Source organism: Schistocerca nitens, chromosome 9, assembly GCF_023898315.1.
Source record: "Schistocerca nitens isolate TAMUIC-IGC-003100 chromosome 9, iqSchNite1.1, whole genome shotgun sequence".
NCBI lineage: Eukaryota > Metazoa > Arthropoda > Insecta > Orthoptera > Acrididae > Schistocerca > Schistocerca nitens.
In genome coordinates this window covers 8,648,866-8,666,601 of record NC_064622.1, presented here as the reverse complement: position 1 = coordinate 8,666,601, position 17,736 = coordinate 8,648,866, and the positions used below count along the sequence as shown (strand labels likewise).

General features: G+C 45.7%; 1 protein-coding gene across 1 annotated transcript in view; it reads right to left on the bottom strand.

The window, feature by feature from the left end:
* Window positions 1-1,224: 1,224 nt before the first annotated feature.
* Window positions 1,225-17,736, bottom strand: part of LOC126203481 (hepatic triacylglycerol lipase-like) — a 45,062-nt gene continuing 28,550 nt past the window's right edge. The window contains exons 4-5 of the mRNA XM_049937803.1: window positions 13,576-13,765; window positions 1,225-1,405 (exon numbers count right to left, since the gene is read on the bottom strand). Coding sequence (XP_049793760.1) covers window positions 1,225-1,405; window positions 13,576-13,765 — 371 coding nt within the window. The remainder of the gene's footprint in view (window positions 1,406-13,575; window positions 13,766-17,736) is intronic.

Here is a 17,736-nt window from a genome sequence, read left to right as displayed (position 1 = left end):
GTACCGATCGAATAACATCGGGGATAGACCACAACTCTGTCTCACTCCTTTCTCAACCATTGCTTCCCTTTCAAATACTTCGACTATTGCACCTGCAGTTTGGTTTCTGCTTCTCGTGTTTTATTCCTGCTACCGTCATAATTTCAAAGCGTGTATTCCACTGACCATCGTCAAAACCTTTTTCTAAATCTAGCGTCTTCCCACATTTCTCCAGAACGGAAAATGAGCATCTATGAGTCTGGTTTCCACCAATTTTTCAATTCTTCTGTATATAATTCGTACTAGTTTTTGCAAGTATGGCTTATAAATTGATAATTCGGTAATAATCAAGCCTGTCAGGACCGGCCTTCTTTGGAACTGGAATTATTACGTTCGTATTGAAGTCCGAGTGTATGTATAGTGTATAATGGGTACTACCAAGTGTTCAAAAGAAGGGGGATGTATTTAGTCTTCAAAAGAAGTGGGGTGTACTGCAATCAGCATGGCAATATATGTGTATATATGGCTATCTCAGAAATTGCAGTACACGTATCTACTTCCAACAAAGAATGCAGTTGGTAAATGACGTGCGAACAAACAGGACTGAGCAGGTGATAGATGTGTACTGCAAGTACAGCACAAGTGTGTCAGTGTGCCTAACTGGGACGCACCTCTGCCTGCTTGGCCAGTAAATGGAGCAGCGAGGTGGTGAAAATGACCTGTAAGGATAGATACGACGTCAGGTGATAGGTATTTATTGCGAGTATAGCACAAGTGTGAGGGCACACTGAACTCAACTGTGCCTTGGCGCACCTGCCCAGCAGTTTGGCTCTCAGATGGAGCAGCGAGGTCATGGCCTTGGCACCTGCCACAGACGTTGGAAATGACTTGTAAACAGTGGGGACACAGCATATGCGCCTGGACACTCAATCCAGCTGTTATTTGATCCGGCTAGTCTCTTTGTCCACAGGCAGAGCAGGGAAGTGGCGCTACGTGTCTAGCTCAAGTGGTGGAAATAATGTGTCAATTGGCATTGGGGAACAGATGAGAAGTGTTCATTGCAAGTACAGCACAGATGTGGCGGCGCATTCAGCCCAGCTACACCTCTGCCCACGCAACCAGTATCTTAGCCCCGTGCAGTGTACTGAGACGGCACTCGCCGCCTAACACACGTGGTGGAAATGAGGCGTAAACAGGCATTGTGGGACAGGTGACAGGTGTTTATTGCAAGTACAGCACAGGGGTTTAGTTGTGCTGCTCCTCGGCCCGCCCGGCCAGCGCCCTGGACAGCAGGTAGAGCAGCAACGCGCCGCTCAGCGCCCAACACAGGTGGCCGCTCCCACCGCCGAAGAGGCCCCCACCCTGGCCCTTCTGCCTTCCAAACGGGGGCCGCGAGTAGGCCTCTGCGCAGAGGAGCCCCGACGCCCTGCCGGCACACACAACACGACACAGCAGATCACACGGCGAGTAACTGTAAGGAAAGTCGAAAGTAAACATGGCAGGCAATTACAGACCTATAGCTCACCTCTCCCACCTCAAGTTACTGCTGGAAAGAATGTGACCCTTGTTGAGTCCCAACCAACAGCGCATGAGGCTAGATTCAGCTTCGGATATGCTATCCTACACAGGCTCTTAACCTTACGAAACACACAGAAGAAGTTTCGAGAACGATATTTTCCCTCTTTAGCTGAGTGCGCACTAATTTGAAACTTCCCGGCAGATTAGATCTGGGTACCAGACCGAGACTCTAACTCAGGACCTTTGCCTTTCGCGGGCAAGTCCTCTACCGAGCTCTACCTTGCCTATAGAAGGTAGGAGATTTGGTACTGGTGGAAGTAAAGCTGCGAGGATGGGTCATGCTTGGATAACTTAGGTAGCTCAATCGGTAGAGCACTTGCCCGCGAAAGGCAAAGGTCCAGAGTTCGAGTCTCGGTGCGGCACACACCTTTAATCTGCCGGGAAGTTTCAGGTCGAGGAAGGTTTCCAGAATGAACCAGTAACTTGTGTTTCAGCGGTAGACCAAAAGTTAGCATCAGACATTATAAAACACTAAATTTTGTTTACAGAACTATGCAGAAGTTCCTTCAACTGTCCCTAGCTTTGTAGAATTCAGTTTGTAATTTGTAACAAATGATGATACGTTCGGTTTGGTGACTAAAAGAATGAATGGAGAAATCAAAAGAGACGTTTCGCACAAGGTATTGTGTTAGCATCCAACAGTATTCAGCTAGGTCACCGAAATACTAGACTTTTTTGTACACTTGCTCTCTGCCACTTCACACAATATCCAACATTTGAACAAGTAGGAGATAAACTTACAAATGCCGCTGATCGTTATCTTAAGATAAATCTCACTCCCACGACTACAATTGTGAGCATACATTCAAGAGAGGGACAACAAGAACGCATATCCTTAATGGAGTGCAGATTCTCTTTCGCTCTGTGCAGCCTGCTCGGTCTGGAACACATCTGCCCACACGAAGAAAGCAGATGTCTTGTGACAAGCACATGACGAGTGTAATGAGGAATTCAAATACATCCTCTACAAACTGCATGTCACGTAAGGAATAGATGAGACATTCAGTGCACCACAATACTGAATTTAGGATGATTCCAATTTCACAGCTTAGCACGGAACCTTCAACTTGGTTCCTACTTGAAGGAGATAAACCCTCTGGCATTAAAGTTCATTGGCAGTCTTGGAGAACACTAAGCTGGCTACGAGCAGGAGTCGCAGAGTGGCTGAAGCGGAAGCCAAGTTTACAAGATGGAGCTTCAAGGTGAAGGATGACACACTTCGCGATTGCAGTCAGTTTCAGTAATATACACTAGCTGAAAAATCCGGCATTGCCCGCGTATTCATTATGCCAATTTTTATTAGAAATGAAAACAAAAATGAACTGTATTTGTAGAGTAATGTCGCGGACAGCTTCTGTACATTGGGCGCAGCCGCTTCCCATATCTACAACGCGATTTTGTAAACGTTTCCATGGCGATGCCTGTTCATAGCTCTATAGATGGCGACAGTTTGCTGCTACAACCGTTTGCACTTCGCAGCTTAAAGCTGTCAAAAGTGCTGCCAGGTGTCAGAGATTTCCTTAAGCTGAGTCAGCTGCAGGAGTGTCTTAATAGTGAGGAATAAATGGATCAAAACTTCATGCCCGATGAGGCAATTTTCTAACGCATCTCAGTCTTTATGACGTCATACGTCTTGAACTGTGTGTCGTACAATGGTTCTGCGTCATATGCGAGTACTGTCTGCAAAATGTGTTGTGAATAAACTTAGTAGCAAAGAAGTGAAAATATAAACGTCACGCACAATGCGGCAGTTTTTCACGCATCTCAGTGGTTGTGACGTCATATCTCCTCTACTATGTGTGGAATCATGATACAATATTATAGGTGCGTCTAGCTGCATATTTATATACTGTCCGCGAAATTTACTGCGAATAGAATTAGTAGCACAGAAGTAATAAATTTAAAAACCATAGATGATGCGGCAGTTTTTCATGCATCACATTGTTTACGACGTCAAATTTCCTGAAGTATGATAGGTAATTGGTTCTTACCCCGACAGCAATTGTTGCCATACAGTAAGGGATATCTGTACCAAGTTTGGCTGAAATCAGTCCATTGGTTTAGCAGATGTGGAACATACGCATGCTGATACACACATATACAGTGACGAACCAAATCATTATCCCCCCCAGCTTAATACCTGGGTTTGTCCTTCTTTGAAATGAAATGCATCACTGATTCTGCATATCAGGGATCCTACAGTTTGTTGGTAGGTTTTTGGAGGTATGTGGCATTAGACGTCTACGCACAGGTCAAGTAATTCGCGTAATTAAGGGCCGCTGACTTGCGTACGTGGTGATGGCGACCCCGATGGATTACATAGCATTTCAGTCAGGCGAGTCATCAACGTGAGTTCACGTTACGGCTCCTCAAACCACTGTAGCACGATTCTGGCTCCGAGATACGGAGAAATGTACTACTGACACACGACATCGCCGTCGGGGAACACATCAAGCATGAAGGGATGCATCTGGTTCGCAGCTGTCAGCGTGTCTTAGATTACTACCTCAGGTCCCATGCAGTCGCAGGAGATCGTCTCCCGTAGCGTAACACTGCAGTCGTAATTGGCGATGTCGTTGGGTGAACGTGTGAACACACAGTGGTGGTCTGTTGCGGAGCTCCATGTTCAACAGTGTACGATGAAAGGCGTGCTCCGAAGCACTTGCGCGTGCACCAGCGTTGTGCTCTTTCGGCAGAGATGCCACAGATCACCATCTATCCTACTTTACAGAGCAGACAAGCCTCCGAACCGCACGTTCTGTGAAGAGCCACGGACGTCCAATCGTGTAGCGTCTGGTGGTAGTGGTTTCACTGCCCTACCCCGTTCCGCAGATGCTCATGGCAGTAGCAAGTCAACATTCGACCGGCTTCGGCCTTTTCGAGATACTCGTTCACAGTCTCTACGTAACAGTAATTTGCCCTTTCTCAAAGATGCTTATCTCAGTGAATTTCCCCATTTCCGGCCGACATCTTTGCTACGGTGATCCCCTGTCAGTGTCTGCCCCGCTTACATAATTTTGCAAATGCGTCACCTGCTCGCAACGCCACCAGGCAGCATTCTACCTCGCGGCGGGCAGTGATCACAGTATTTTGTCTTTTCAGTACCAATATATCCATTTTTATTACACGGCGTAAACATTAATAAAACCGACAAACTACAGGGACAGATTTCTGACTGAAAATGAAGGAAAAAAGGTCCAGTATATGTCCGGGAATGCATCTTTGTCACGATAGATGGCGCTGACGAATAACAGTTCAAATGTTCAAATGTGTGTGAAATGTTATGGGACTTAACTGCTAAGGTCATCAGTCGCTAAGCTTACACACTACTTAACCTAAATTATCCCAAGGACAAACACAGCCGGCCAGAGTGGCCGTGCGGTTCTAGGCGCTTCAGTCTGGAACCCCACGACCGCTACGTTGGCAGGATCGAGTCCTGCCTCGGGCATGGATGTGTGTGATGTCCTCAGGTTAGTTAGGTTTAATTAGTTCTAAGTTCTAGGCGACTGATGACCTCAGAAGTTAAGTCGCATAGTGCTCAGAGCCATTTGGACCATTTTGACAAACACACACACCCATGCCCGAGGGAGGACTCGAACCTCCGCCGGGACCAGCCGCACAGACGAATAACAGTGGATCAGACTACGTGCCGTTTGTTCCTTGTGTATAGCAAGCTGTGTGATTGACGCAGCGTATTGTAAGTAGCAGAATGTTCCGGTATTCATGTCGAGAACAAGCCGAGATTGTGTCTGTGTAGCGGCCAAGCAGATGGCAACGGTCGAGAGCCAGCACGGCTATACCAAAACAAGTTCCCTCACAGACACCAATCACAGCACACAATATATCAAGCCCTTGTTGGACGTTTGTCTCATTATGGGTCCTTTCAGACAGACAAGCGTGCAGGGAGACAACAAACTGTGTGGACACGAGATTTGGAGGACCGGAATCTTCAGGATGTTGAGGCAAACTCAAGCACAAGCTCCAGATCTCATATACGCGCTGTTTGCCGCCTCCCTGCATGATTGTCTGTCTGAAAATATCAATGATCACACAAACGCTCGAAAAGGGCTTGAAATTTTGTATGATGTGGTGGTGTCATTTACGGTACTAGTTTTGGTATAGTCGTGCTGCCAATCGGCCGTTTCCATCTGCTTGGCCGTACATAAACACTATCTCAGCTTGTTCCCGGTATAAATACCGGATCGTTCTGCTGCGTCAATCACACAGCCCTCAGTACACAAAGTAACACACGGCAGGTGGTCAGAGCCATTCATCAGCGCCATCTACCGTGGCAATGATGCATTCCCGGACTCATTTTCGCAGGAACGTTTTTCCTCCATTTGCAGTCAGGAATCGGTCCTGCTGTTTGTCAAAAATGTTCAGATGTGTGTGAGATCTTATGGGACTTGACTGCTAAGGTCATCAGTCCCTAAGCTTACACACTACTTAACCTAAATTATCCCAAGGACAAACACACACAGCCATGCCCGAGAGAGGACTCGAACCTCCGCCGGGACCAGCCGCACAGTCCATGACTGTAGCGCCTTATGCTCTTTGTCGGTTATGTTAATGTTCACGCTGCACGAGTGCCACCTTGACGTGGTGGTATCGCCTGAGTGCTCCAGTTAAAAGTTGTGCCAGCTGTAGTCTGAATTGCTGTCAAGTTCAGTCACGCTGGAGAGTTCGCAGTTGAGGAGCAGGTCTAAGTGCATCCAACCTATTTCAACCAGCTGAGAAATAAACGCCAAATGAAGCTATACAGGCTTTGTCGTACTCCAGAATAGAAGGGACGTGTCGGTTATTGAGCAACTTGGGAAGCTATGGAGAAGTGGGCTACAGGAACAAAACGAAAAAAACTCATAAGCGACACAAATACAGTACGTCATAGAATCACTAAGTAATGAAATGCTACTATTCCCGGTTCTTCTGCCAAAACGAAGCACCAGAAGCGCATGTACCAGTTCTGAGAGCAAGAATACTCAAGCTCGAAGATAACAGACTATGACATAACAGAACTCTGACTAGCTGATCAGAAACAATTTATCGTAATGAACAAAGTGTTCAGGCAAGTGGTACTCGAAGAAATTCGGAAAACTTGTGAAACAGAAACAAAAATCTTGCTTTGGCATCTGCAACATCTGAAATCACTGAACAACTTGAACCTAACGAAACTTAGGACCACAGCGCGATGAAGAAGAAGAAGAAAAAAAAAAAAACAAGAACAATAACTCATTGACGAAACGCATAACACACTGATTAAAAGACAACAAGAAATTAAAGACCAAATTCCTCGCCCATGTGTCATCAAATTCAGAATGCTTTAAAAATTAGCTGTAGAAAACAACTATCTCCACTTATGAAGGAAGTTAATGCTGCTCTTCGCAACTGTCCAAATAACTACAATCGAAGAAATGAACCAGCTCGCCTATAGTACAACAGTAAAAGTGGCAGAAGAATCGGGAATATTGCCGTCAAACCCCGTCAGAAGATCGACTCGAAAACCAATGTGGAAAGATCGGCTGCATCTGGAAATCAAAAACCTTGAGATCTGATGCAAGCAACTTGAAGATCGTGGAATTGCATAAACTGAATAGCCGGAAGACAAAAGAATAGCTGATGAAAATGTATTGGCTAAGTACGAGAAATTTTGGAAATTGTGAAGCAACTAATACAACTGCAACAGCCTGGAAAATCGAAAAATGCGTGGATACACGTCCATGATTACTCAGTACCGACAACATCAACCATTCCAGCCCAGTCATATGCAGTTCTACCAGAGCTCGAATCGAAAAACTGAAAAACTAGAGAAGACTGCAATAAACAAAGTCTGGTAAGATCTCTGGGAAACAGAAAAAGACTACATCCAAATTTCTGGATAGATAAAAGACTTTGAAAACAAATTTCCTAAGATCAAAATGCAACAACTGGAGATAAAACCTGAAACGGTTGAAAAAAGAGCGAAGAAAGTCAAGAACTGGATATCCACTGGCAACGATCAACTGCACATCTTCTGGCTCATATGCCTGACCACAATTTACAGACCAGTAACATGTTTTCCCATAACATTGGAGTTGCTGACAGGCATCACAACCGACAGAATTCGGGACTTTGTGGAAGAATACTACACAATACCAATGGAACAAAAAGGTAATATGCGAAGAAGGAGGGTTCAAAACACCAACCCTTTATCGACAAAATGATTCTCGAAAACTTCAGAAGCCGGAAAAGAAGTCTATATACGAACGAGTGGAGTACAAAAACGCCTTTGACTTACTGCCACACAGTAGGACCATAAAGCGCCTGGAAACGATCGCGCTCAGCAAAAAATGTGATGGAATACTGGAAAATAGAAATACTATTGGAAAAGAAAGTTAACGGATTAATCAGCATCAAGAGAGGCATTTTGAGGGGGACTCGTGGTCATCGCCGCTGTTGATCATCGGCCTGATTTCGCCGTCAGCCATCTTACAGAAAACAAACTGGGCTAACAAACAGCGAGAGAGTCTCGGAAAATATCCCACGTGCTGTACATGGATGACTTGAAGCTCTGTTGTAAATTTTAAACTGAAATCCAATCTCTGACCAATACAGTCCGAATCTTCAGCAATTACACTATGTGGTCAAAAGTATCCTGACACATTAAAAACATACATTTTTCATATTAGGTGCACTGTGCTGCCAATTACTGTCAGGTAATCCTTATCAGCGACATCAATAGCCATTAGACATCGTGAGAGAGCAGAAAGGGGCACTCCACGAAAATCACGGACGTGGTCAGGTGATTGGGTGTCACTTGTGTCATACGTCTGTATGCGAGATTGCCACACTCCTAAACATCCCTAGGTCCACTGTTTACGATGTGACAGTGAAGTGGAGACGTGAAGGGACACGTACAGCACAAAAGCGTACAGGCCGACCTTGCCTGTTGACTGACACTGACCGCCGACATTCGAAGAGGATCGTAATGTGTAATAGGCAGACATCTACCCAGACCATCACACAGGAATTCCACACTGCATCAGGATCCACTGCAAGTACTATGACAGTTAGGCGGGAGGTGAGAAAACTTTGATTTCATGGTCGAGCGGCTGCTCATAAGCCACACATCACTCCAGTAAATGCCAAACGCTGCCTCGCTTGGTGTACGGAGCGTAAACATTGGACTATTGAACAGTGGAAAAAACATTGTGTGGCGATCCGATGGCAGGGTGTGGGTATGGCGAATGCCCGGTAAGCGTTATCTGCCACCGTGTGTAGTACCAACAGTAAAATTCGAAGGCGGTGGTGTTATGGTTTGGTCGTGTTTTTCATGGAGGGGGCTTGCACCCCTTGTTGTTTTGCGTGGCGCTATCACAGCACAGGCCTACATTGATGTTTTAAGCACCATCTTGCTTTCCACGGTTGAAGAGCAATTCGGAGATGGCGATTGCATGTTTCAACACGATCGAGGAAATGTTCATAATGCACGGCCTGTGGCGGAGTGGTTACACCACAATAACATCCCTGTAATGCACTGGCCTGCACAGAGTCCTGACCTGAGTCCTATAGAACACCTTTGGGATGTTTTGGAACGCCGACTTTGTGCCAGGCCTCACCGACCGACATCGATAACTCTCCTCAGTGCAGCACTCCGTGAAGAGTGGGCTGCCATTTCTCAAGAAACCTTCCAGCACCTGTCTGAACGTATGCGTGCGAGAGTGGAAGCTGTCATCAAGGCTAAGGGTGGGCCAACACCGTATTGAATCCCAGCAGTACCGATGGAGGGCGCCACGAACTTGTAAGTCATTTTCAGCCAGGTGTCCGGATACTTTTGATCACACAGTCTACATCGGCATGAAGTGCGTTAGGTTTGCACTAAGGAAGGCCAAAATCGTGCAACAATCCAGAAGTCTAGAAATATCTAATTGTTCTACATGTGGACAACGTCAAGCATGAACATGTAAAAATTTGTGTAACAACTTTGTGAGGACGGCTACAGTTAATTGTCAGCTTTTGCTGTTGGTTGGCCCCCATGATTCCAAGACATCCACTTACGGTGAATAAGGTTTCATTCACTGTTAAATTACGGAAAGCCAACTTACATGAATCTTGAGCATTATTGTCGTTAATACTGTGTGTCACAAATAACATATGTAAAAAATCGAAACAGTGTAGTGTCCTAACTCGTCCATTAGTAAACAAAAGCCTCTCGTGTACTGTCCTTTGTTTGTCAAGACGGCAACACAGCATTGTTGGCGTCTATTATACTGCATTCATTACATGCTAGGGTACTGTACCGTTACATATGAGCACCAAAATTAAAACTTTTCGTACAAATTCAACTGTGAAATTTGGATGAAAATCTAAAAATATTAACATTCAGAAATGAAGCACACTTATTATGTTAATCATTGACTTAATTAATTATTAATTAATCCAGCAGTCAATAAGTAATCACCATAAGGTAGTGACGTACTGGTAACTACTCATATATTAATTGTTTGTGTGACTGAGTAAGTTCACATTAAATGCACAAATTTACAATGTAGAAGTACTAACCATTGGCTAAGATACAGCTGTAACATACGTAAGAAGGATTTATTACCTTATTGAAACAAAGTACTAAATCATCTAACAAAAGTACTGTTAGCTGCAGCATCAAAAACTGTATGTTTATCTTGAGGTACCGTAACTGATGGTGCACAAATACACGGAATTTATTCATACAGTATTTGAGAATGAGATCAGTTAGGGACATCCTACATAGTTTTCAAGTAATTTCGAGCCTTTATGAAATTTTTTCTCTGTGTAAAACGACGAAGGGAAAAAAATGTTACCGTTTAATACGTTTTCGCTGTTCATGAAGTCAGACGTCGACATCTAGCGTGACGTTTCGCTACTAACTCTAGTCGTAACACAGGCTGCAGACGGTATCCGGACATATCGCTGAATGTGCCTTGAAAATTATATTATTGTCCAAAACACAGTTCAGAGTATAATTATGACGTTATGAAGATTGAGGGACGTGAAATACCACCTTTTGTTTAAAATGAAGCAGAAATTACCCAGTTTATAGTCATCTAGTCCTTAATAATGAGAGGATTTAGCGACTTTGAAAAAACTTTAAGCATAATCTCATATCTTTTCTACACTTTTTGTCGCTTACTTGCTTAAAAGCAAATATGTAACAAATTAATGAATTTTAATCAGACATTTGAAGCTGTTTTATAAGCGAGCGTTCGATTACTGGTTATTTGCTAACCAAGGAAAACACGGCAAATGCCTTAACTCGAATTTCCAGAAGCTTCGTTGAGTGTAAGAGGAGTCAGAATGAGCGAACACGTCGCTCCTGGGAAAAAGACGGTCAAAGTTCTCGAAGTAATTTAGATGTCTTTTAAAACGCGACTGCCTCATCCGAAGTGGTAGCACAGCGGCTAGCGTAGCGGTTTCTCACTATATATATATATATATATATATATATATATATATATATATATATATATATATATACTCCTGGAAATGGAAAAAAGAACACATTGACACCGGTGTGTCAGACCCACCATACTTGCCCCGGACACTGCAATGATCACACGCACGGCACAGCGGACACACCAGGAACCGCGGTGTTGGCCGTCGAATGGCGCTAGCTGCGCAGCATTTGTGCACCGCCGCCGTCAGTGTCAGCCAGTTTGCCGTGGCATACGGAGCTCCATCGCAGTCTTTAACACTGGTAGCATGCCGCGACAGCGTGGACGTGAACCGTATGTGCAGTTGACGGACTTTGAGCGAGGGCGTATAGTGGGCATGCGGGAGGCCGGGTGGACGTACCGCCGAATTGCTCAACACGTGGGGCGTGAGGTCTCCACAGTACATCGATGTTGTCGCCAGTGGTCGGCGGAAGGTGCACGTGCCCGTCGACCTGGGACCGGACCGCAGCGACGCACGGATGCACGCCAAGACCGTAGGATCCTACGCAGTGCCGTAGGGGACCGCACCGCCACTTCCCAGCAAATTAGGGACACTGTTGCTCCTGGGGTATCGGCGAGGACCATTCGCAACCGTCTCCATGAAGCTGGGCTACGGTCCCGCACACCGTTAGGCCGTCTTCCGCTCACGCCCCAACATCGTGCAGCCCGCCTCCAGTGGTGTCGCGACAGGCGTGAATGGAGGGACGAATGGAGACGTGTCGTCTTCAGCGATGAGAGTCGCTTCTGCCTTGGTGCCAATGATGGTCGTATGCGTGTTTGGCGCCGTGCAGGTGAGCGCCACAATCAGGACTGCATACGACCGAGGCACACAGGGCCAACACCCGGCATCATGGTGTGGGGAGCGATCTCCTACACTGGCCGTACACCACTGGTGATTGTCGAGGGGACACTGAATAGTGCACGGTACATCCAAACCGTCATCGAACCCATCGTTCTACCATTCCTAGACCGGCAAGGGAACTTGCTGTTCCAACAGGACAATGCACGTCCGCATGTATCCCGTGCCACCCAACGTGCTCTAGAAGGTGTAAGTCAACTACCCTGGCCGGCAAGATCTCCGGATCTGTCCCCCATTGAGCATGTTTGGGACTGGATGAAGCGTCGTCTCACGCGGTCTGCCCGTCCAGCACGAACGCTGGTCCAACTGAGGCGCCAGGTGGAAATGGCATGGCAAGCCGTTCCACAGGACTACATCCAGCATCTCTACGATCGTCTCCATGGGAGAATAGCAGCCTGCATTGCTGCGAAAGGTGGATATACACTGTACTAGTGCCGACATTGTGCATGCTCTGTTGCCTGTGTCTATGTGCCTGTGGTTCTGTCAGTGTGATCATGTGATGTATCTGACCCCAGGAATGTGTCAATAAAGTTTCCCCTTCCTGGGACAATGAATTCACGGTGTTCTTATTTCAATTTCCAGGAGTGTATATATATCTTTAAAAAAAAGTATGCCCATGTCTGTATAAATGTTATTGCACGAATGTTTCCTGTCAAGTTTGTGAATACAAGGACGTTATATTAATAGTAAAATTATAACTGAGTTTCACAATGTCATACATTTATTATATAATACATGACTGTATGGTATTTTCAGGGGTTATAACCTTTTAAATTTTCATGTTCTTATATGTCTCTCTTGTACCAATTCTTACATTAATTCTTATATTTTATTCTCATGTTTATTCTTCAGAAAGAAGAATGATACTGATCGTAGAAACATTCGAAACACAGACATTCCGAACACAAACGGGCACTGCGCGAAGGCAGGTTCGCCACAGTGACGGTGCCTTGTATGGACTTCATTCGGGAAAGGAACGTCGTCAACATTGCTCAACATTTTACGCGTTGGCAATTATCTCGCAGCAAACCGCGCATCAAAGATCGCGTGTCCAGAAACTAGTACTTGCAACTTATTGTGTATCAAGATGCGCGACAGGAATCTCGCGGTAAAAGATTTCAAATAATTTTTTCATTCATTTATTTTTTAATTGATTCACCAGGCACACAGTTAGTAGACGAATAATGGCAACTTTATTGCTGTATACTTTGCAAAACATCAGTGTAGTAATTTTCTACGGACATGGGTCGATAAGTGAAAAACAAAACTAAAAGTAATAATCGGGTTTCGAACACGGAGAGAAAAAGTATGACTGCACAACGCTAGCCACTGCGCCATCGCTTCGGATGAAGTATTTATCCGCCAAAAAGTAGATAAACAACCTAGAAGACTTGGATTGTTTTCTCAGAAAAGGTCGAGACACGTGCTCGCTTACTTTGACCCCGCTTCCACTGACCGAAGTTTCTGGGAAACTGGGTTATGGCACTTGCCGTGTTCCCCTCGTCACTGCAAAACAACATTGTCCTCCAAATGGCGCCTCTAATATTGGAATGCTACGCTGGCGCCAGTGATTGGTCTATGCTATTTTAGTAGGTCTACGAGCGGCGTTGGGGACTTTCTCTCGAGTCGTCGAGCCCGCCTGCGTGTCGCTAGAACAGCAGGATATTAGAAGTACGACATAGGCAGGGAGGTAGGTAGGTAGCCTGTACTCACGTGAAGGGCAGGTCCTCGCCGACGGGCACGGTGTAGGAGGTGAGCCTCGCCGCCTCCGACGGCGGCAGCTCGGGCAGCGAGATGTTGCGGCGGCAGGCGTCGCCGCAGGGCGCGGCGCGCAGCCCGGGGCCCGGCCACACGCCCTCCGCGAAGTACGCTGCCGCCAGCTCGTGCGAGCACCTTCCGGGGTCTGCGCAACACGCCACACCGTCTCCCTGCACTCCTCTACACCGTACCGTACACAGGTGAACCCAAACACCAACTGCTCTCAAAGACACCTGCAGACTCGTAACACGTTGCTTGAAATCCGCTGCAGTCCAACGCCTTTAGTACCTTGTGACGCTACAATATGATAGCTGGGGGCAGCCAGCGCGAGCCATCTAGCGGCAAAAAGGTGACGCTAAGTTGTAGTATTAACATAAAATAGAGAGAGGGCAGCAGGAAATGGAGACAGCCAGTGAGAGGCATCTAGCGCCTTAAAAAAGAAACGGTACTGCTAGCCTTACCTGGGAACAATACTCCCCCTTTGAAAATGTAAATAGTGTGTAGTGAAAATAGATAACAAGCAAATGAGTTAAAATAATAGTTAAGCTCTACTGATGGAAGAAGAACAGATAAAAGTAAATAGACTATAAGTAAATGAACCACTAATTTTACAAGAATAACAAGGGGAGTTTCTCCCCCCCCCCCCCCAGGTTACGCGGATGGAACAGCGTAGCCGGTAGGCAGGACAAAGAACAATGCTCAGGAGTCAAGCCGAGGTGGCTCACGGCAGCGGACGTTTCGCACGAGAGCGGGCGAGGCCTAAGTACGCAGTAGTGCACTAACTTTGCTAATTATTATAAAAGACAGCGCCGACACGACGTAGTGTGGAATGGAGTAGTGGCGTATACATGTCAAAAAGGGTAGCAGAACGAGGAAAAGTATATTTCACTGATAAGAGCGTTATTGTGCAGTACAGCAATGACGATGGCAACCAGTTATACCCACGGCTTTCGACTCCGCTATGGTATATACAGAGGCAACGGTAAAGAGAAAGTTGTTAAGTGCGCTGTGTTGGGCCAAGCTCGTGAATATAAGACGCTCCCAGCACCGTGAGCGATTGTAAGTGCGAAACCGCGCCTAAGAACACAGACCAAAAACAAATAAAGAAGTATTTCTTTTTCCAGTGTAAAAGAAGTATATATATATATATATATATATATATATATATATATATATATATATATATATATATATATATATATATATATAGTGCTACGAGTGAAAGAGTATTAAATCAGTGTTTACCCCAAATAGTGGTCCCAGTGAATGTTACTTGAGAGTTAACCTCAGTCCTTCACCACCTGGTACATGGCTTGGCTACAAGTCATGGAGTACACAAGAGGTCGACAGCAGCATCGGCAGCCACACTGAGGCAGAGAATTTCCCTGGTGATAGTTACTCAGAATTGACAACTGTCGATGCCAACGAGCTGGAGGGATCAGAAGACACTACAAGGTACGGTACTTGCAAGTTCTGGATGCTACGCTGTGGGTGAAAATGAGTGAGCAGAGTAACTGCGTGAAAGTTTCAACTGATCCAAATTGAAGGATTAAGGATAGTTGACGTGATTAAATCCAGAAAGATGACCACAGCTTAGTAGCCTTATCAGTAGTTATTTTAAAGATATTAATACATTAGTTGATGTAATATTCTAGTAATAACCCTTGTATCGTGTAGGGGAAAGGTGTGTAACAGGTTGGAAAAAGCGACAGTCATTACTGAAGGACATGTGTGTCTGGATAAGGGAAGATTAAATAAAATAGAATACCTCAAAGGGAATCAACCCAAGAGTTAATGTGTGACGTGTTACCGATTATTCCCCATTATAAAATTCTTGTATAATATAAACAGAGCGTGAGGATTGTCAACTCCTGGCTCCACGAAGTGGGTCGTGGAGGCAATCTGTCAGGCAGGTGTGCAGTCCCGCCAAACCAAGTCTGATGGAAAAATCCTGGGGAGGGCACGACTGCCACAACCCGACTGGAGTAGCACCACCTCCTGTTCGAAGAGAAACAGCCGTGAATGAGGAAAGAAAGAAGCAGGAGACAACACATTCTCTTTATGGGCATGAACCACAACCGCAACGACTGAAGCCAAGGAGGAGTTTCCTAAGAACATCGACGGAACCCGGAGTCACGGCTGAAAAACCTAGGTTGCAACTATGGAGGGCTACGACCTACCCTCCCTCTGGATGGAACAGAGTTTCAGAAACCCTACGTAATTGCTACGGTGAGAAATGGACGACTTGGAAGTCCCTGAACACACTGAGATCTGGAGTTGGCAGATCAAAGGTTAATTTGGCAAGGTGAGGCTACACTGAACAAGATGATATTGAGTATAACTAAACAGGTTGTTCATCACATGCTTCAATGGTGACTACGTCCAGCCCCCTACACAGAAGATGAAGACCATCAACTAGCAGAAAATGCATTGGAAGTGGCCAAGGTTTGGAAGAAAGTAATAGAGTCATGACTGTGTATATAATATGTATGTTTCTGATACGAAAATAAAGAAACTGCTAAACAGCATGTTGGTCCATATTTGAAACGCAATACAGCAGTGATTCTGTGAACCATGGATTGTTCAAGCCCTTGCTCGATTCTGGAGGCACATGAGTAGGACAGAAATACGGATACACCAAAAACGAAACACATTACCTTCATAGGAAAACCGTTAGCATTCGAAACAGCTTCCAGTCGTCTCGGAATGGATAAATGCAGGTCCTGTATGGGTTTCAAGGGGATCTTACACCATTCTTCCCGTAAAATAGTGGAAAGTTCCGGTAACGATGATGGAGGTAGATAACGATCACACAGCTTTATCTCCAAAGGAGACCAGAAAGGCCCAGTAAAATATCGGGATCTGGTAAATCATGACCAGCAGAGTTGCGACATTTCATCTTCCTGCTGACAAAACTAGTCCTGGATGATGTGTACTGTTTAAACGGGCTCCCTATCTTCTTGTAACGCACCGTCGTCATTGAGGAACAAAAATTGTAGCTTGCAATAGACCTGATCAGCTAAAATAGTAACCAGACCCTTGGCAATAGTGTGACCTTGCAGAGTAGTCGTGGACTCAGTGGAACACCACGATAACGCTGCCCAAATCATCACCGACACTCTCCGGACGTAAACTCGGCGTGAAGTTGGAAACCATGTGGAACAAGACCCATCCGACCACACAGCTTTCCTCTGTTGCTCCTTAGCCCAGGTTTTATGAGTTCAGCACCACTTTTATACAGGCATTTGCATCGATGATGAGTAGCTTTGCAGTTCCAGCTCGCCCTGCAATTCGCTGCTTATGAACCTCCATTAGAGTTGTTTTGGTGCGACGGCGTTCGCGAGTGAGATATTCTGTTATGTAGTGGCTTTTCCAGCTGCCGTCCTCTTATTACTCGTCGGAATCCTCTTCAACGACTGTCCATCACGATTACTTGAGACACGCTTTCGACTGCGTTATGCCTTACTGGATGATGCCTTTCCACTTTACCTGTATGGGCTATAAAACATCTTAACGTTGCCTCTTCAAACATCAAACACTTCAGCTCCTTTGGTTACAGAAGAACCCACTATATGAGGGCCAATGATTTGCCCACTTTCGAGTTTACTAAGATCCGACATCATGCACTCAAAACTACACAGAGTAGTGTTGTGACCACGACTGAACCTTACAAAGTATTGAGGACATTGCACAGATGCCGTTTTTGGTCAAATGCAACAGTGCAACCTGCAGGCTCGGCTAGAATCGACATTCACGTTCAAGCTTGCATGTCTCGCAGTACTTCCATTTCCTTTGTCCCCCTCCCATATGTGTCACTACACATCTACACATAGGTCAAGAAGTTCCCATTAACTATGGGCCTGTGGTTTGTGGCCTTGAAGCTGGCCCGCTTAGCATCACAGATGTGTCCCATCGACGTCAGATCAGGTGAAAATGGTAGGCAAGACATCAGCATGAGTCCATAATCAGGCACCTAAGTCCATTGTAGCACGGTTTTGGCCTTGTGGTGCGGACAGTTGTCCTGCAGGAGGATGCCCTCTCCATCAGGGAAGACATCAGGCGTGAAGGAATGGAGGTGGTCCGCAATAATGCTGACATAGTCCACAGCAGTCATAG